At 40.8% G+C, this 19,264-nt stretch overlaps 2 protein-coding genes across 2 annotated transcripts in view; one reads left to right on the top strand and one right to left on the bottom strand.

Moving 5' to 3' along the window:
• The first annotated feature begins 441 nt into the window (after positions 1-441).
• On the top strand, positions 442-2,379 carry B3GALNT1 (beta-1,3-N-acetylgalactosaminyltransferase 1 (globoside blood group)). Its single transcript, XM_009278943.2, has one exon. The coding sequence runs from the start codon at positions 528-530 to the stop codon at positions 1,488-1,490; it is 963 nt and encodes a 320-aa protein (XP_009277218.1). The 5' UTR covers positions 442-527; the 3' UTR covers positions 1,491-2,379.
• Positions 2,380-2,475: 96 nt separating this feature from the next.
• The window catches only part of PPM1L (protein phosphatase, Mg2+/Mn2+ dependent 1L), a 114,140-nt gene continuing 97,351 nt past the window's right edge, over positions 2,476-19,264 (bottom strand). Inside the window, exons 3-5 of the mRNA XM_009278931.2 lie at positions 17,030-17,191; positions 5,083-12,408; positions 2,476-5,013 (exon numbers count right to left, since the gene is read on the bottom strand). Coding sequence (XP_009277206.1) covers positions 12,065-12,408; positions 17,030-17,191 — 506 coding nt within the window. The 3' untranslated portion in view covers positions 2,476-5,013; positions 5,083-12,064. The remainder of the gene's footprint in view (positions 5,014-5,082; positions 12,409-17,029; positions 17,192-19,264) is intronic.

Below are 19,264 nucleotides of genomic sequence, written 5' to 3'. Positions count from 1 at the left end.
TACAAATTTTTGAAGCCTCTGAACATCAATTTGCTGAGTACTTTGTAGCCATTAGATTTTGTGCACAGTATTTCTTCCTTGAGATTTGAGTCGAAGACATTGTGCTGAGATCTCTGGGATCACAATGCTTGACGTGTGATCTTTAGCAGTGATCAGGTTTACGTAGGGGAAATTTCCAAGGTGAAAGCTATGAGGTTTCAATCCATACCATGTTCAGTATCAGCTCAGTGTTCTGCTCGCACTTGTTTCTGGAATACAGCATTGATTCGTGGTGTACAGGATGCTGGACCATGGTGTACAACAGCTGGACCAATGAATCTTGGTTTTGTCTTCATTACATTATAGCATGCTTTCAACTGACACTTTAGACAAGATAAGAAAAAGGTAATATTTGAATAATAGCATTCTGAATACTACTTTTTCATTTCTTTTTTAGCAAGAAACGTGCTTCAGAACTTGTGGTACAGATTTTGAAGGTCACTGACGCACTTCTGCAAATTAGTTATTGCCCAGTTCCAGGTAGTGTCATGCATATAAGAACATTAAAATGGATTTTTTTGTTTCTCCTTGTATTTTGTGTCATAACAATATTGTACGTAACTTTTTCTTCCAACACTGTGATTGAGCATACAAACCTCATGTATTTCTATGAATATGAACCAATTTACAAGCAACACTACCTCTTCACACTGCGGGAGCGCTTGAAATGCAAAGACATAAATCCGTTTCTCGTCATCTTGGTGTCTTCAAGTCCTAAGGATGTGAAGTCAAGGCAGGCCATCAGGATAACATGGGGATCTCAAAACTTCTGGTGGGGACATCGAATTCTGACCCTGTTCTTACTAGGTCAGGACACTCAAAGAGAAGACAATGCCGCAGCACTGTCGGTAGAAGATGAAAGCATCCTCTATGGTGACATAATTCGCCAAGATTTTATGGACACGTACGACAATCTCACCTTGAAAACGATCATGGCGTTTAGGTGGGTCACTGAGTTCTGTTCAAATGCGAGATTCCTCATGAAGACTGATGCTGATGTCTTCATCAACACCGCTAACTTGGTAAAATTTCTTCTGAAGCTGAATTCCTCAGAAAATATTTTTACTGGTTATCCTCTTATAGGTAACTTTGCCTACAGAGGCTTTTACAAAAAAACATACATCTCTTATGATGAATATCCGTTCAAGTTGTATCCTCCATATTGCAGTGGGATGGGTTATATATTGGATGGAAAACTGGCTCTGAGGATTTATGAACTGATGAGTCATATCAAACCTATTAAATTTGAGGATGTTTATGTTGGAATTTGCTTAAATATACTTAAAGTGAACATCAGTATTCCAGAAGATAAACAACAATTCTTTCTTTATAAAATTAATTTTGATATCTGTAAGTATAGACATTTGATTGCAGTACATGGCATTACATCAGGTGAAATAATCGGGTTTTGGCAGGATTTGTCATCAGACACTTCAGTTACTTGCCTTTGATTCTATATTAATATATAAACTTAAACCTATTTGGTGTAAAAACGTTTAAAGTATAGGGCAACACAAAAGAAAAACAGTTACAGAGATGACTTCGACTGAAGGAGGGCTGTGCTGCTGGGGCAAAACTGCAGTGGCAGCTTTTCTCTGGGACATTCTAATATTCTTAAATAAAAATATTAGGCATTCACAAAACACTTTTCCATCTATGTATCCTACTCATGCAGGATACTTGGGAATACACTGTCCTGTCTTCCTCTGACACTTCCACGTGGTCTGCTGTAACCACGGGATTTCTACCCGAGTCTTCTGGAATGTATGAAATGTCACCGAGGAATAATGTTTATGCCAAGAAACCAGCTTTGAAGATGCTTCCCAAATTCCTACCTGGAATTTTTAAATTGTTTTTGCAACTGTGTCATCCTTTGCCGCTCTCATTTGTTCTTTGCCCAGCATGAAACTAATAACAACCTTCTTCTTTCAATATATCACCTCTGTAATCCTTCTGAGAGTGTTACACCTTCTTATTTAAACATACCACCTCTGTAATCATTCTGAGAGTGTTACAAGGCTGTGGATGTTGTGGGGTCCACAGAAGCTGATGGGAAATTCTGAAAACGTGATGCACTTTGTATGTGTATATTTAGGTATATCTATATACGTATAAAATAGAATTGCTTTGGTGTCTTTGATAATGTTCACAGGCTACTAGAGGGCTAGATGCAGCAGAGTTCATGTGCAGTTTAGTTACTAGACATCTCTAATACATCGGGATAATCAAAACCCACATCTATGCACACATATGTGTGTACTGATGCATCCCGAGAGTTTTGGAACCACACAGGGACGATTAGAACAGATGCATTTATGTTGTGACTTTATATCTGTTTCTAAAATAGTTTTCTTTCTTCAAATTTTCAAATGAAAAAAGTAAGAAATTCTAAGATTTGTATTTCTTAAAGAAGACAAACTCTACTATATCTGTAAAGATGGATATTTTAATCACTTTATTCATACCAGCAAGGCCAAGTTTTCAGTAGTTTACACTTCTAATAGACAACAATATAGAATTTGCAATTGCATTAACATAATTATTCTTGACACATCCACTACACGGTGAAGATACTATAGTTACATCCTGTACATCTAGAATGACAGAGCACTGCCACCTTATTTGTACTACAGCTAAGATGTTATGATATATTTACATTTGGCTGTCTTTCAGATAGTCTCTTAGAGACAAATTAGAAGAGGTGCAGAAACCTCTAGTACCAGGTTGGAGGTTTCACCAGGTTTTTTGTTACATTGTGATTATGGTCAGTATTGAATTTTGCTATCTTTTCAACAACTGCACGTTTTTTTGAAAGAATTATAGCACGTGGGGTTTTTTAGGTATAAAAATGAGGTCTTGGGAGTAATACTCTCTAGACAAGTATTTCAGAAGTCAGTGTTCTAAGAATGTATGTTAAGAAGGTCAAAGGCTTTCAAAAATAGATTTTGTTTGTTAAACTAAATAGCTAAAGATACAGTATTGCATAACTGAGGGAAGAATGCTATTGTATTTCTAGAAACAAAGGTAAAACTACAGCTGTTCCTATGGTTTTAGGATCTGTTATTTGATTGTTGTACTGTGGTCAGATCCCGAGAGCTCTGTGAGAAGCGTTTAACTTGTTCTTTGATTGTTTATACATCTTAAAAAAAAAAACCAACAAAAAACCCTCCATATTTTTCTTATAAGCCTGCCATGTTAAATGTTTAGAAATAAGTTATTTGTCACAAGAACACTGATACTACAGCACAGTTTGTATTGCTTTTTCAAAAAAATGTAATTATGAAAGACGATGCAATCTTCAGAAACTGGATAGATAAAGCAGACAGTGCTCCTGTTGAGAGAGTAAGAAACAAGTATATCACAGAGAAATGGCTGTGCAGGACTGCAATAAAAATGCAACTGCCACCAAGCAAGGTATTTTTTTATATTTGTGCCCCAGAATGACAACACTGATCATAGATTACAGGCTTTTGCTTTCACAAATGTAGGTTTATACACAGTGATCTGTTTATGCCACCTGAAATTGTAATCTAAAGTGACATCAATTTTGCAAGAAATTTACATTGTAAAATATTCCTGCTCCTGTTTTGGAAATGAGTTTGTTTTTTTTTAAATCTGGTTTGTATTTGGGTCTGACCTTATTATTGCTTAAAAGACCATAAAAATTCATAACTAAGCTAAAGTTTCTGCTTAATGCAAATATCAGGAACATTTCTAGTGTGAGCAGCCATGCAAGAGGTAAAGAAAGCTCCAGACTCTGAACTAATGAAAGCATTTAAGTCAGCGGTGGGCCCAAACTTTATTGCATCTGCCTACAATATTGTACTAAAACTGAAGCCTAAACCACAGGCTAAGATTTTCCCAAATGCTAAGATTCTTTTTCTCATGCAGGTAAGTGGTTCAGAAAGCTGTATTAAATCAGAATTCAAGCACTTGTGATTTTGATAATTGTGGAGCTTTCTGACTTGAAAAGCCTAATAGTAATCCATTGGTCAAAGATGTTTGGAAACTGCTGCAGGGTGGATAGCAAAAGGGGTTTACAGTGTAAAATTTCAAGCCCGTGTTGCCTGTGTACTATTTCAGAAGAGTTAAAAAATCAAAATGCTTAAATGTTTTGTGTGCATTCTAGAACAAAAAAATTCAAAATAAACCATGCAATAGTATGTGCTGCAAACTTAGGGGCATTATTCTCTATGATCAGTTCAGGATTAACAGGACATAGACGGTTTGGAATATTTTCCTAAGTTTTGTCTTACATTTTCTAGTTACTACTAAAGCATTTCAATGCAAGTTCATTGTAACTCAGTCACGAATGCCTGGATGCACAGTAAATAATGGATTTTTATCATAGTTCTTTCAAATTTAAACTAGAAACTGATGGAAGGTTAACCAAACAGTGTGACACCGAGTTCCTGAGAAGTGTCTATTGGTTATGTCAGGTATCTTGAAGGAGTTTGGGAGGCAGAGCTTTGCTCCCTATTTTTCAAATTTTCATTCATCTCCATTTTTATGACTAGCGTGTACCATTTTGATAATTTATTAAGTACTCCACAGTTTGCTTAAGATAGAGGTGGTAGGGAGAGAGCTGTAAAGCTTTCTGCAGTTTCTGTTAAATTAAGCTTGTCAGGTTTTAATGCAGTTACTGTGTATTGCATGTTAAGCTGTAAACCACATCCAAATGCAAGTACTTCATGTAGGAAGGAAAGAAAACAAAGTTAAAATGAAGCTAAGCAGATGGTTGGGTTTATTTATTTCCCCTGCCCCCCGTATGTAGTTGAGTCCACATTTTAAGGAAAACTAAAATTGTAAAACAAAACCAAACCCACCCCCCTCTATTTACATACTGGGTTTCTAAAAATCACAAAGCCGCTTTCTTTCACAGGACTAAAGAAAGTATAGCCTCTGAAATGCTGCTGTTACGTGATTCTTAGCTAAAAGCAGCATCGACCTACAACTCATATGAGGAAATACCACCTGTGCGGCTGTTACCTGTTACGTGATTCTTAGCTAAAAGCAGCATCGACCTACAACTCATATGACCACCTGTGCTACAGTATAGTTTGTCTCACCTGCAGTTACAGGATTTGGGGACTTAGTTTTCCTCCTATAACATAAGAACTTAAAAATACAAAGTTTACCCCAAACGACCTCTCTTGACATGGTTTATATATCTGAGCTCTGTTTTCCTCTAGCCTTCTGACAGTTGCTGTGCAGCACGTTAATTTTCCAGGCCACATTAATCCGAATTATCTGAATGAGTTTTCTTTACAGTGTGAGAGACGATGGCGTGTAGGGGTTGCGTCCATCCCAAGTGGGATGGGGCTCAGCCTGACGTCCTAGCCGCTCCTGTCAGTAATGCTTTGCCTGCGGTGGTCCTCCACCTAGGAGTAAAGTGCAGCCTCCCCTGAACTTGCAATAAAGATAAAATCTTAAAAACTCTTCCGGCTCCGAGTGAAGAAAATGTTACAAGCAGAAGCCTGAAGAGGCTCTTATCTACGATAACACAGCCGTGTTGTACTAAATGAAAGCTGTCTTTAACCAAGATGGATTGCTTAAACATTGTGGTTCTGTTATCTTGTGTGTTGTGTAGGATTTTTGTTAATAAAGCTCCGGCCTGCCCTCGCAGAGTTCTAAATGTGTGGTTCATTTTCATAATGAGTCTGTCTCGATCGTTTCTTAGCATTTCCAGATGCACTGGGTAGAAGTGGTTTTACAGTTGCTTAGTGTAATATTCACACAGTACGGGTTTTAATGTTGTTTTTCCACATGCTGCTCCTGTTAACTTTGTAGTAACAGTTACGCGATTGTTAGTTTGCCATGTTAAAGGTAGATGGGTTTGAAATCTATAAAAAAAAAATGGATTTCATTTGTAAATCCAGCATTACTAACCACTGCTTACGTTTTGTACCTAGCTTCTGCATATAGGAACAGTTTACCAAAGAGCAGTGTCGAGATTTGGTACAGAATGGAACTAACTCCAAAGAACTTTTTCCAAATGAACCATGTTTTTAACATAACTAAGTTTTTTCTTACCAGAAGGAGAAAATTTAAAAATGGCAGATGGACTGTGGCAGTTCTGGAGTGAGAGTCTCCTGTCATCAACAACAGGTGAAGCTGACAGAGTGCATCTGCAGAGGCACAGCAGCAACCTCACTCGACATGTAGCCAGCTTGCTTTCCTGGGGCAGGGGCAGCATGGGGATGCCGAGCAGGTATCTGACTGTCAGCCCACACAGCTTGACTTCATGACTTGTTATTACCAAGATTAAAGCGGACAAAGTACAGTTTCATCTGTACTGCTCTCACACCCCTGAATACAGTGTAGGAATTCCCAGAGAGCAATGTTTGACAGCCCCGCATTTAGATTTCTAAAATAATCGGTTATAACCGATTATTCATTTAATTAACTTGGTGGAATAGAGGCTGAAGTACATTTCTGAGCATTTGTGTCCCTAGAAGTACTGATGCACCTCCACAGGCTTAAAGGAACACAGGGTTGGTCTTTTAAATGCAGAAAAAGTGCTTTATTTCCCTACTGCTCAACTAATTCGGAGCTCTTCCTTAAGACTGAGCAGACCAGACACAGGAGCTGACCTACTCATAAAAGTGGATTTCAAAACTTTACTCAAGAATTGCTTTTGATGTGAGCCTCTTTATTTATGGTTTTAGATAGGCTTCAGCTGCTTTGACTGCACACGTTTTGCTTAACAGAGCATCTAGACTATTATATATAACTAGAGATGACCGATACCTGGACCTTTAAGTTATCTAAGGGAAAACTATATGTAAAACAGCTGCTTACCTAAGCCTTATATAGTCAGCACTATATAAATAAAAGTGATTTAAAATTCAAATCGACGTTAATTGTATATATCTTTTTAGAGATGAGTCCTCAGGTTTAGAAAGATAATTTATAAATATATTGACAACACTGAGGGGCAGCAGCTCTGGTCTATACAGTTGCCAAACTTCAGCGGAACATTCTAAATTTTAACCTTGCAATTTTGTACAGCCAGATTTCTGGATGGAGGCCTAAAAACCTACTTTAGAAAATGAAAGGCTGGTGTGGGTTTTTCTTCTTTAGTATAATCACTTACTAAATGTTTCTCTGTGTAAAATGAGCATTAGATACATTAGGAATATATTAACATTACTTAAAGCAAGGATGGCATATATTCTGAGAGGCAGCTGAACAACAAAACTCCCTTATTTTCAAGATGCAGCGTTAGTGTTTATGTAGCAAACACTGTTACTTCAAGCTGATGCAGTGCTTTAGTACTAACTTCTGTATTCTAAAAAGTCACAACTACTTTTTTTGTTTTAATTTTACGTAAATTGTGTAATACTGTAATAACTTTAGCAATAGTTTTGGTACTGACCTTGCCTTCACAAGTCAGTAGACAATACTTCATGATGTTAGATGGCATTTACTTTATTTATATTTATCCAAACAGTCTATTCAGTAAAACAGGCTCATTAATTTCAAATTTTGAATTTTTAGAAATTTTAGGACTACAGCGCTGACGCAGTCCTCACAATGTCGTCTGTGGCCATCCCTCCCCCGTGAGACAGGGTCAATATGCCCAGACCACTAGTGCTGGATGTCGCAACAAAAGAAGTGGCGTACATTTTATACAAAATAAAATAGCGTCTCCTGCCACCCCCGAGACCAGGGATGAATTCTGGACTCTCCTAAGCTGGATCGCTGCGGCCTGCGTAAGCCGCGCTGTTGCCAAACATGGATCCCACAAACAAGCATTTAAAATGCATTCACCAACGTTGTGAAGACACCCATGCCGGGGGGGCGGGGGGTGAGCTGGCGGGGGATGCCGGGCAGGACTGTGGTCTGCCAAACTTTCACGTGCGTTTTTAGCAGCCGAGTATCTGCATTTCTCAGCCGTGTCCGGGGATGCACACGTTCAGCCCGCACGGCTTCAGCACTGCTGTAAAATTCAGCCCAAGCAAACGGCTCTGCACTAACCTCATAGCTAACTTCTGCACAAGGGACAAGGGGGACGTTACATCACGCACATTTTTCACACGGGCTAAGAGATGAGCTATTAGCTGTAACGAATACTGCGTGGTTACCGTGCTGAGGCCAGCCGCTAGACGGAGCTCTGGCCTCACCTAACCGGGCTGGTACCTGGACTGGGGATCCCCGTAGGAGCTACGAACGGTGAAGGCTACAGCCCTTCCGTTACACGACTGAACAGCCTTTCTAAAACCCCACTAGTATATCATCAGAATGATAAACTAAACGGTAGTCTATAATCAGAATAAAAAGCTAAATGGTGGTATCTTTAAAACGTACTGCGTGAGGTAAACTGCTAGCTTGTAATACCACTGGGAAGAGCCCAGATTCTTTTTAAGTACTGGATCAGCTGAGTAATTGCAAGGTATGTTTTTTCGTATCGGACCATATGAAAGATGCGCTGTGGCAGCAACTTAACATGTCAGTTTTCTGCCATGTGATGCTCTTGCCTGATGAACAGATGTCACCAATGGAGCTACTCAGGCTTAAGCAACAGAAAACTTCCATGAACATGTATGCCAAGAGGGAGCTCTCGGGTGTGTGCAAGCCACTTTAACCAAACTGCATCTCCCTTTTTTTGGAGAGGTGCCAGGCAGGAAAGCGGCACTGAGCATGGCGTGCTGGAAGTACTGCCTCTCTGATGCCGGAGCGCATTCTGCCACGCTGCTCTAGTGTACCTGGGGAGATTTCTGGCTACAGTGTCCGGCAACTCTTTCCAGATGTACGATATATTATTAAGGCAGTGGAGGATCAGACCCTAGATAGTTTAGGTTGCATAAGCAATACGTATGTTACTTAATCTTGTCATCCAACAGCTGTATGTATCACAACAGAATTTGGCACATATCAGCATGACTGGAAAGTTACAGATGTCTAGAACTGGATTAAAGACTTCTTAGAAGACTTCTAGCAGGGAGCATAGGGAGGCACTGCACATGGATGTAGAAGACTGCACAAAGCCTGTCATCTCCATTAGTCCTTCATCTTTAAATCTAAAGTACCTGTAACTAGTTTTTTTAAGTAATAAAGACAAAAGTCAACAACCTTACCAGAGAGCGTTGGCATGAATGTCTTTGGCCAGGAAAGAGCTACTACAAAGGGGGGAGTGTTGCAGAGAAAAATGAAGGTGCTAAAACAACTGTTGTTGCAACTGCAGACACTCGAAGGTTGAAATAGGGCTGATTCGGTAACGGACTGGATGGGCCTGTGAGTGACAGAGTAAATGAATCCTGGCATAAATACCCAGACAAGTCTGCAAAACAGTTCTGTATTGCATTGCGCTATGTGTTTTCCTAAATCCTGTGAGCATGGCTTACTTCCAGAGTGAGCCATCTTCCCACTGCTTCCTCACGGCTGCTTCAGGAGTTTGAGAGCGTGTACGATCCCTGCCATCTCATTTTCCTGTCTATCTTTAGTGCCAGGGAAACCAGCAAGCAAGCTGTGCTCAGGAGAAGGTCCGGGCATCCCTCAGCAACGCTCGCTAACCTCGAGAACGTGAGCTGCAGGAAGCTTAGTGGCTGCCATTAGCTTTTCACTCAAGTGGCATTAGTCTATAATGTTTTTTTTGGAGCTGACCATTTCTCAAATGCCTGTGAAGGATTAGTATTGATGTCTCTGCTATACCAGCGTCCTGCTGCTTTAGAGTTCTATAGGCTGCTGGGTCTAACTCTTCTTTTCCCTGGGCAGCTGTTTTGACAAACATCCAGGCAGTGTCCTACAAAGAAAAGCCAGTACAATGGAAACATCATCTGTGAAGGAGAAAGGAAAGGCAAATGCTACATGCACCATGAGCTCTGCCTGGAGCACAGTTTTGATACTGCTGCTGTAGCATTATGAGTACATGATTAAGCACTCCCATGAAAATATCACACAAGGTTTTCATTTCACAGCGTTCTGACCTCAAATACCTTTTCAAAATAAAATAACTGAAGCGCTCTGGAATTATTAACGTTTCCTGTTAGCTGCTCAATTTAACTGCAAAGTTGCATTTAAAATTCACTGAATGCACTGTTCAAGAGATTTAAAAAGTCCGAAACCTTCCATCCTATGGGGAAGGACCAGTGCAGGCTGGGTGCCTGCTGGTTTCAGAGGATGCTGGACACTTTCATACTTCTGCTTTTCACTTGTCTATTCCTCAGTCAAGGGGCTCTACTCAGCATCTGGGATGAGAAGAGGCTGCTAAAGGGTATGTATACAATTTGAATAGCACTGGTAATAGCAACAGATCCAATTAAGAGTTGTGATTATCTCCAAACAAACTAAAGGAGGGAAGTTTGTTGGGGAAGAGAGAACCTAGGAACAAAAATGAAAAGACTAAGATGGGAATTCCTTCTCGAGCAGAGAGCAGAATTTGCACTCTTTCATTTTTTGTCTTCACAGACATCACACCCGCTCAGCACAACCACAACACATCACAGTATTTTAGGGACCAGCAAGCCACTTGCCCAAAATGCTATAGGTGGGTGATGAGAAACAGGTAGCTTTTTAACTAAGTAATATTGTATCTTTACCCAAGAAACAGACAAAATTAGTTAATGTATTGTATCCCTGATTCACCTCAGGACCCAAATACTGACAACCTCCATCACCTTGAAGATGAGACTTCAGCGGATCCTCCAGGACCACGTTTTATGGGAAGGGAATCCCGAGGATTGTTACAATACACGATATGGGTAAGCAAGCCATCCGACATACTAACCTTCAACTCGGGCCCTGGCTCTGTTCCTCTAACACGCGTTGCCCTGTCACTCTGCTACTGCTGCCTCTCGATCATGAAGCAGCCAGCTAAGTTATCAGATGCAGAGCAAACTCAGACTGTCATTGTTTAAACTTACAGTAGTCACAGATTCCAAAATACAATTAAATACTGAAAGTTAGATCTAAACATATTTTTATCTAGACTTAACAGAAGCTTTCATCTCCACAGTGCAATGACACTGCCTGGCATTTATACATTATACCAAAAAAATGGTTCTAAAGTGGTCTTCCCCTGGATTAACACCACAAATTAATCTGCAGTGGTACAAGGAAGTGTTTAATAGGCTTGACTTCACCTAGGTGGCTCTAAGGAATGCCCTGTTTTGATTAGTTTTCCAAACAGTCACTAATGAAATTAATTTTATCTCGCATTACTTTCTTTACATGCCTATGAGAAGTCCATGCCAAAAAAACTAACGTAAGGGTGAGTCTTGGTGAATGACAGACATTCTTCTACCACAAAAGAGCTATTTTTTGATATAGAAGGCGTCAGACCTCAGAGTATTTTGCTGAAGTTTAACAGTTGGTTTGAATACAATATGGCATAGAAGAAATGTTATTAGAGTAATGCACAGACTGAATAAACGTGGCTTCAGGTAATTCAGTAACTATACCTAATCACATGCTTGGCGGGGATTTATTTAAGGGAGGGGGAGGTTAAACAAAGCGAGAGAGCCAGTTCTGTGGTGGCAGGCTAATAGTTGGCTCCTCTTCCTCCTTCATATCAATGACAGGCCAATAATCGCAGACCTTTTCCTATACAACCTTATCACTGCAGATCAAAGAAGAAAAGAGAGGAGAAACATGAGAGCATCGTTCTGAAGAGTCACACCTACGAGTGAAAAGCAGCATCGCTCCTATCACTTGCTATTAAGCGGCAGCACTGCCCTGACCCTGCTGTGCATCTGAATGAACCTTTGACTATTAGAAATGAGAGGTAAGGAATCAAATGAAAAGTCGACACAAGATTTGTAAAGCAAATTCTGAAATGGAAGATTACAGTTAGTTTCTAAGGAGCGGCAAGGTCACAGGAGACAGGTACACGTGAACAAACTTAATTCTTATAATCACTCAGAACGTATTTGTTGTATTGCTCCTTTTGTTAAGCAAAGAACAAAGACCGGAGGGATCTGTTCCTTTTGTGTAGAATCTTAACGGTATTTACTAGAGCTTTCTACTGTGTTTAAAATGTAAGAGTTTGTTTTAAGTTCAGAGTGAGGCAGAGAACCACCGGTAATTACTGTTCTTCTGTTTTGCTATTCCTGAACTTCACCACCATCACTGTTATATTATCAGGACATCCTCTGTAAAAGGACTGTAGAACTATACTCTTTGCACCAAAGTGTGGTTCATCCAAGCGTTCCTTGATGAATCGGACAGCTTCCTCGTTGCTGAAAGCATCCCACAGACCATCCGACGCCAAGATCATGAACTCTGGCTGCAGTTTGTCCAGGTCAAAGGTAAGAATATCAGGGTCAGGAATGACAACATTCAGGTTCTTCAGAGGGTAATCTCCTAACGAGCGGGACATGGCCAGGATCCCCTGAACGCGCCAGGAGCCATTAAAGCTGATAAAACCACCTGGAGAGAAACACCAACACGTAAAGCAGTTCTTTTTAAAGTTAAAGCATTTCTCTGGCTTCCTGCCAGACCCACCCAAAAATTTATCCTGCAGTATCCTGAGGCATACAGATGTTACATATCTCAAAAAGCAGGAGATGCCTTAAGTAAATTTCAGAGCGCTCCAGGGAAGAGCTGGATTGTGGCTGCTAGTGCTGTTGAAACAGCTGAAGCAGAGAAGTCGGGAACGGCTCTGCTTTCAAATGAAGCAGCTTCATGCTCTCCCCCAGTGAGACCGACAACTTACTGAACACAGGTATCCCTGTACTACACAACTTACTGTTGTGGCAATGTTGAGACAAGAATACTGAAAGCAAATCTTTATATTCTTGTGTTAGGAAACCCCTCCTTTTTCTGTGTAGTTCACATTTTCCTCATTTCAGAAGATCTATGAAGGAAACACTGAAAACACACTGCAGTAGGACTCACATCTCACTTTTAAGGCATAAAGCAAAGAAGCAAGTGCAAAAACATTTGTAGGCTCTTCTGTCAAACTGCCTTGAATGAGCTGTGTCAGAAAGGACCAAAAAACTGTTCTGAACAAACCGATCACGAAATTTTTCTTCAAGTCAAAAAAATGCAATCTGGGATCTGACTGATTGATTTTACCATCACCAGGATTAAGGCTACTTCTAGTTGAAAATACATATTTTATTTAGGGGTTGCTTATAGCGTGATACGTTTTGCACTGAAATCGATGACTCTGACACAGCCAGCACCTGGCTATTACACAGTCAATTGTGCCAGGGAGGGAACTACACTGTGTTCAAGGTCAAAGAGTAAAAGTTAGGCACCTTCAATTCCTGTGCGTGCATCTGCGTGCCGCTGTCTGCACTGGTTCACAGCAATATTCCTGTCGTCTTAACATGAATGAAAAACTCGAGGACAAATAATTTGCAAACATGAAAATGTATGACAAAATTAGGTGAATTGCTGTCTTTTATATCTGCAAGCTGTCTGCTTTGGTGTTCTTATAAATGTCTCTGTTCTTTGTAGTTATCAGAATGTTTTCAGCTCTGCACTTCAGTCTATCTGTTACTTGTCAGTCAGCTATGAGTCACCTAAACCTTACGATTGCATTTCCATTCCTGGTTGGCTGATCTAATCTGTAAATTCCTTCTGCTTTCAGGTGAAACTACATTTCATTTAACGATTCCTTGTTGTTTAAAGCTTGAAACTTGCTTTGCATTAAAACCAGCAGAAACAAAACTTTTTAGCTGGATGTTTTCATGAATACTTCTATGGAGTCTCCATTATGAAGATGTTTCCTTCCGTAGTCAAAAAAAGGAAGGACTGGTGAGCCTACTGCAAGTCCTCTTTAGACGTGCAGTCAAACAAACCTCGTCCAGCTGCTGCTGTAGGTTTTGAGGGTGCCACGGTTTAATGTTACACAGCCACCTACTCACCAGCACAGGGGTTTTTTCATAAGTGATTAGGACTATAGTAACTGGAGTGTAATCATGTGTACGTACTGGAATGACAGGGGAAGCAAAATGCAATTAAGAAGAGGCAGTTTTAAGTAGACACTTTACACACAATTAGAGGACAGCAATGCTTGCACCCGTTACTGTACTTGCAGAGAAGATAGCTGATGCTGCTGACTCGCTGCGACGTGCTTACTCCAGTCTTTGCAGGTTGTGCTTACACATACAAAGTGACTTTTCGGTGCCATTCTCAAGTGGCACCTGGAACTGCCTACGGCACAAGTTGAATTCCTGTGGTTTGCTGAAGTGTCTGTTCACACTTCTAATATTTTCTTTTATAAAGCCATCCATACAGAACACATAAAAATGCTCATGGAAAAGCAAACATTCTGCAGCGCTGGCTGCCACCGGAGAAGAAAAGGCATTAAAGAAATAGAAGCTTTTTGGCAACTGCACAAACATTTTGCATGTTAGCGAGAGCTGAGCTTAAAGGATTATGTTCAAGGTGAATGACTTAAATTTCTATCAGTGACAGTCACCTTGTGGTTCTGCAACTGCATGTTTCTTCACAAGCCAAAACCACGGTTGTTTCAAGGCCACTGTCTAACGCTGATACTATATACATCACTCAAGCTCTTGATCAGAAGGAGATTCCTTGTGTTTTCTGGGGAAACCAGCATCCTTGTGTCACAGGACATGCATTCCCCTATCCCACAGGAATGAGTCAGAGTGGTGGGACCCGATCTCATTCAGGTGCAAGACAAGCGGCACCGCAGCACTTGTGAGCGTGCGTCAGCCAGCCTCTTGTGAAAATAACAGTCAGTCTTGACAAAACCACCGTGACCTGTGCTGTTAACTGCACAGCCATGCTGCAGAACAGATAATTCCACAGGATGGGGCACCTCAGCTCAAAATCAAGGGCCCTGCCCTGTTCTCTTAGCTGCTGTCTCCTTTTGGCATTTGGGTACCAGTGAGTTCTCACTGCACTGCAGGAACTCCCACGAGAAACCCAAGCGTTGGCTTCTGGGGCTTCAGTGCGAGAGCTGCTCGAGTCACATCGGACTGATAAACGGAAATTTTTTTTCAGGTTGTGGGTTGACTAAGACTTTGTACGCAGTTGCTGGGAGTGGGGAAGAGAGGGACTGAATTCATTCTCCATCCACCGACCACTGACAGCAGCAAGCAGCGAGCCTCCTTAACGTCCATCGTGGCAGCAAAAAATGACAGATTAGTTTAGACTTGTCATCCCAACGTTAACGCCCCGCTGAAATGCACAGGGCAAGTCATGCTTTTCTTTGAGCTGCTGTTTCAGGCTGCCTCAAATTGATTTATATCAGACTGAGGTTTGAAGGCTATTTTCTCAACCGTGGCTATATGGATTTCACTTTTAAATGAAATCTAATCCTACTAACACAAATGTGCACTCATTTTATAACTACCTATAGGGCACCAGACAGTGCAGCTTGACGGTGCAAGGTAAAGTTGGAAAACCAAAACGTAACATAATGACGTGGTTATTGTTGCTTTCTTCAGTTCTACATGACAAGAAAGTATCTAGATGGTGGAAAAAAGTCAGGTACTTTTGTCACAGTAGCAATGTAGGCTTGATAATGCAGTTTGGGCACTTTGCTTCAATTTTACACTTACTGTACGTAAGGAAGGGATGTTCCGAAATGTAAAAGTATCCGGCAGTAGTATAAACTGGATTGTATGTTTTTAACAGCACTATGAAGCCATATCAATCATGATAATACAATGGGGCAACAGGTAACAGAGAAGTGAATTCATTAAGTCACTAGGCTCGATAGAATATTTATTGTTTAGCTGCAGATAGTTATAACATTTACCTGTCTATTAAAATAATTTCTTCCAAAGTTGGAAATTCCTGCAAAAATCCAGGTTCATTCTTCATGTTGCTGTGTTATAAAGCCTCACTTCTACACAAAAGAAATACCCAGATTATTTTTTTTCTCCTAAATGAAGGCCTTCTCTAAGTGAACAATTGCATAGAGGCCCTGGACATGGCTAAGAGGGAAGCAATTTTACAGAAAAATCTCCAGATTTTATTGATCCGTCCCCCAAGTACAGAGTTGAAGAAAAGTGAGGCCAAGATTTTCCTATTCCTTCTTCTTAGGATCTGTATACTTTTTCTTCCCCTTTGGGGAATGTACATGACCTTGGCTCTCTGTCTAGCAGCAGGAAGGATCCCCACTGCTCTTACGCCTCCTTGGTGATAAAAGCAAACTGAGAGGAAAGCGCACTTTGTGCATGTACGGGCATTTATGCTGGTGTGAGCGTATTGATAACCTGTAGGTTTTAAAAATGTTTTATACTCGGGGAAAAACTTGTTATTTTCACTTTACAGATGAAGACATGGAGGCAGAGAGGCAATGCATCTCTGGAGGCAATGCTCATCGGTAGGTTTAACAAAAATGAGAGGAACTTTTTTCTTCATCAAATAATTTGCTGCTGCAGGCTGCTGTGGGAGCCAAACCAGAAATGGGTTCAAAAGAGACTTTGACAAATTCATGAAGAATTGGCTGTTAAACTTGATGATCCAAATGTAACTTCTAGCCCAGGAGGTCGCTAAACTGACAAGTGATGAGAGCAAGAAAGATTTATTGCGGAAAGGTTGCTGTTTCTTATATTCTTTCCCTATACCCCTGCTACAGTTTACATGTTTGTGCTCATTAGCACTCACTACATGGGAACAAAAAATAGCTTTGATGAATTAGATTCATGCTCTGCTTATTTTAGGAACTAAACCTCACTCAGCTTCAGACCCAGCCTCTCACATAAAGGCTGCTGATATGGTTTGGTGTGAAGACGCCTGTAATGCTGCTGCTCCTTTTTATTAATTTGCTCCCTGCAGAGATCACAAGGGAACTGGCCGGGACGGTCAACTGGCTGTTGAAGATGGAGGCTGCTGTTCTTACTCGGACACTGGCTTATTAAGGGATAGGTCAATCTGCTTCCATTTCTCTGTCTGCACCATGAAATCCCACTGAAAACTGCTGTATTAATAATGGGAGATTTTATCTGTTGATGCCTCAGTCTGGTACTTTTCAGTCTCTCTCAAGGGAAAAGTCTATGTTATTGACAGAGTAGAGAAGAAAAAAGATGAACCTTCAATCCAAAGCAAAAATGTTACGACTCACCAGCTCTTTTAATCCTCTTCCTCTCTTTCAGTTGGTAGGGCTTGTGATCGTGTGACAAGGGGATCGCATTCCCATCCTTGTCACACAAGACTCCTCGTGAATCACCAACGTTGGCCACTGTGAGTTCTTTGTCTGACAACAGTGCGATCAAACAAGTTGTACCTGGAAAAAATAGAAGGGAATGGGAAGCAAAACAAATATATGAGGTGTATCTATCTATCTATCTACCTATATAAATGATTAGCAGGAAAATGTTCTTCCTATTAATAATGGCAGAGAGGGGCTGAAGTGGAAGGAGTGTATTCCAGTCTCCATCTGAGAGCCGGCTTTTCCTAATGGCCAAGGAAAGTAATAAGAGAAAAGTGCAAATTAGCCCCGGAGCCCACTCGCAGCTTCTGTGAACTGAAACTACTGCACTGGACCGTGCATGGGTAAAACAGAACTCTCACCCCTCATCCCCTCAAGAACTGAGGTCGGTTTTCTTATTTTTTTATTGAAAAGAGGAAAAGATTTGACGTTTTTAATTACTTTAACCTTTAAATACACAGAAATGTAATTAGTCATTGATCACCATATCCAACAGGCATAGTATTTGTTGGCTAAGGTGGCAGGAAAATATAGGAAAAATTGGCTGTTTTTCAATTTTTATTTTCCTCACTTAAGTGGAATGAATGTTGAGCAAAGCAGAGCCCATTAAGAGCATGCCTTTTCTGTATTTTCCCCTTCTAGCTAATGTGAGCTGTACTCATAAAAACTCCAGCTATTACAAATATTCCTTGCATGGGCTTTGGACCAGATGTCACCATTTCAGTCATATTTTAGAATAGAAAGATGGCAAGTCAGATTTTAGATATACACTAACAAACATCAAAGGGGAACGCGCCTGGCACTCAGTTTAGATTACATGGCGCTGCTAAATTTTTTTTTACTTCAACAGTAACTAAAATTAACTTAATGGCTGCTTTCTTCTCCTTTTAGGTAGACCAGAGAAGCACATGGTTGAATTTTCATTTCTGTTGTTAATTTACATCTGATTATTCATTAAAAAAAAAAGGTACATCTGCAGCTGGGGCCAGCATGTCTGATGAAGGGTCCCAGTGATGAAACTCAACCAACAGCAGTGTTATAAAACAACGTGTCTCTGCTTGTATGTTTTAATCAGACAAAGATGCAGTTTTAATGAAAATGCCGGCAACGGGGCGTTCCAGCACTGCCTACCATAAGTGGCATCCTGACCCCTGGTTTTGCTCCAGGGGAGCTATATTAGGGTTTAAGTCTATGCTCTGTGGTCTTAAAGCTAAATTCTCATAGCTGCCGCTTCTTGCATCACTGTCCAAACCCAGAATTAAAAACTATGTTTTGCTGTTCCCATGTCAGTAGTTAAATATCCCATGACTGGTATAAATAAAATAGCTAGTAATAAACAATTTGTGTTCAGATGCACTGTGTTCTGAAGATTTATTTTTAACTTAATGGTCTGTCTTGCACAGCTCTAAACTAGAGCTGTTTTTTCACAAGACAGATATATATATATTATTTTTTGCAATTGACTGACACATTGCAGATCTAAATGGATGTAGTTTCCCATTTGTTGCTAAAACCCCCTGCTAACTGCACAACTTAATGGCTCACCTAGTGACAGGACACGCAGAGGAACACGTCTACCAGGATCACCTGAGGAACCCAGCAAAATGAGCTGCCTGCTCAAGAAATATCTTCTCTGAAGACTAAATGAGATTGCACCGAAGGGCGTGAAGAAGGCTGTGCTGAAAGGGGCACCTGCTGGCTGGATGCCCGCCCTGTTCGGATGCAGGTGTCTGGCCTTAGTACCCTGGTGAACAGACCCGCTCTAACGCCAGAGGACTTGGTAATGAAAATACCAGTATCCAAAACACAAAGACAACAAAATAATAATGAGGGTACTGTAATGGGGTGCAGCTGGTCATTTAAGCAGAACAAAATTGCGCCGATGATAACTTCCTTCTCCAAGTGGTAGAGGAGCCAATGAGGAGAGGTGCTATGCTAGACCTTGTTCTCACCGACAAGGAGGGGCTGGTGGGGAATGTGAAGCTCAAGGGCAGCCTGGGCTGCAGCGACCACGAAATGGTGGAGTTCAAGACCCTTAGGGCACTGAGGGGGGGGCGCACAGCAAGCTCACTACCCTGCACTTCAGGAGAGCAGACTTTGGCCTCTTCAGGGATCTGCTTGGTAGAGTGCCATGGGACAAAGCCCTGG

The sequence above is a fragment of the Aptenodytes forsteri genome, unplaced genomic scaffold (genome assembly GCF_000699145.1).
Source record: "Aptenodytes forsteri isolate BGI_AS27 unplaced genomic scaffold, ASM69914v1 Scaffold299, whole genome shotgun sequence".
Lineage (NCBI taxonomy): Eukaryota > Metazoa > Chordata > Aves > Sphenisciformes > Spheniscidae > Aptenodytes > Aptenodytes forsteri.
Note: the sequence above shows the minus strand (reverse complement) of the source record. Positions and strands in the feature narration are given on the sequence as shown.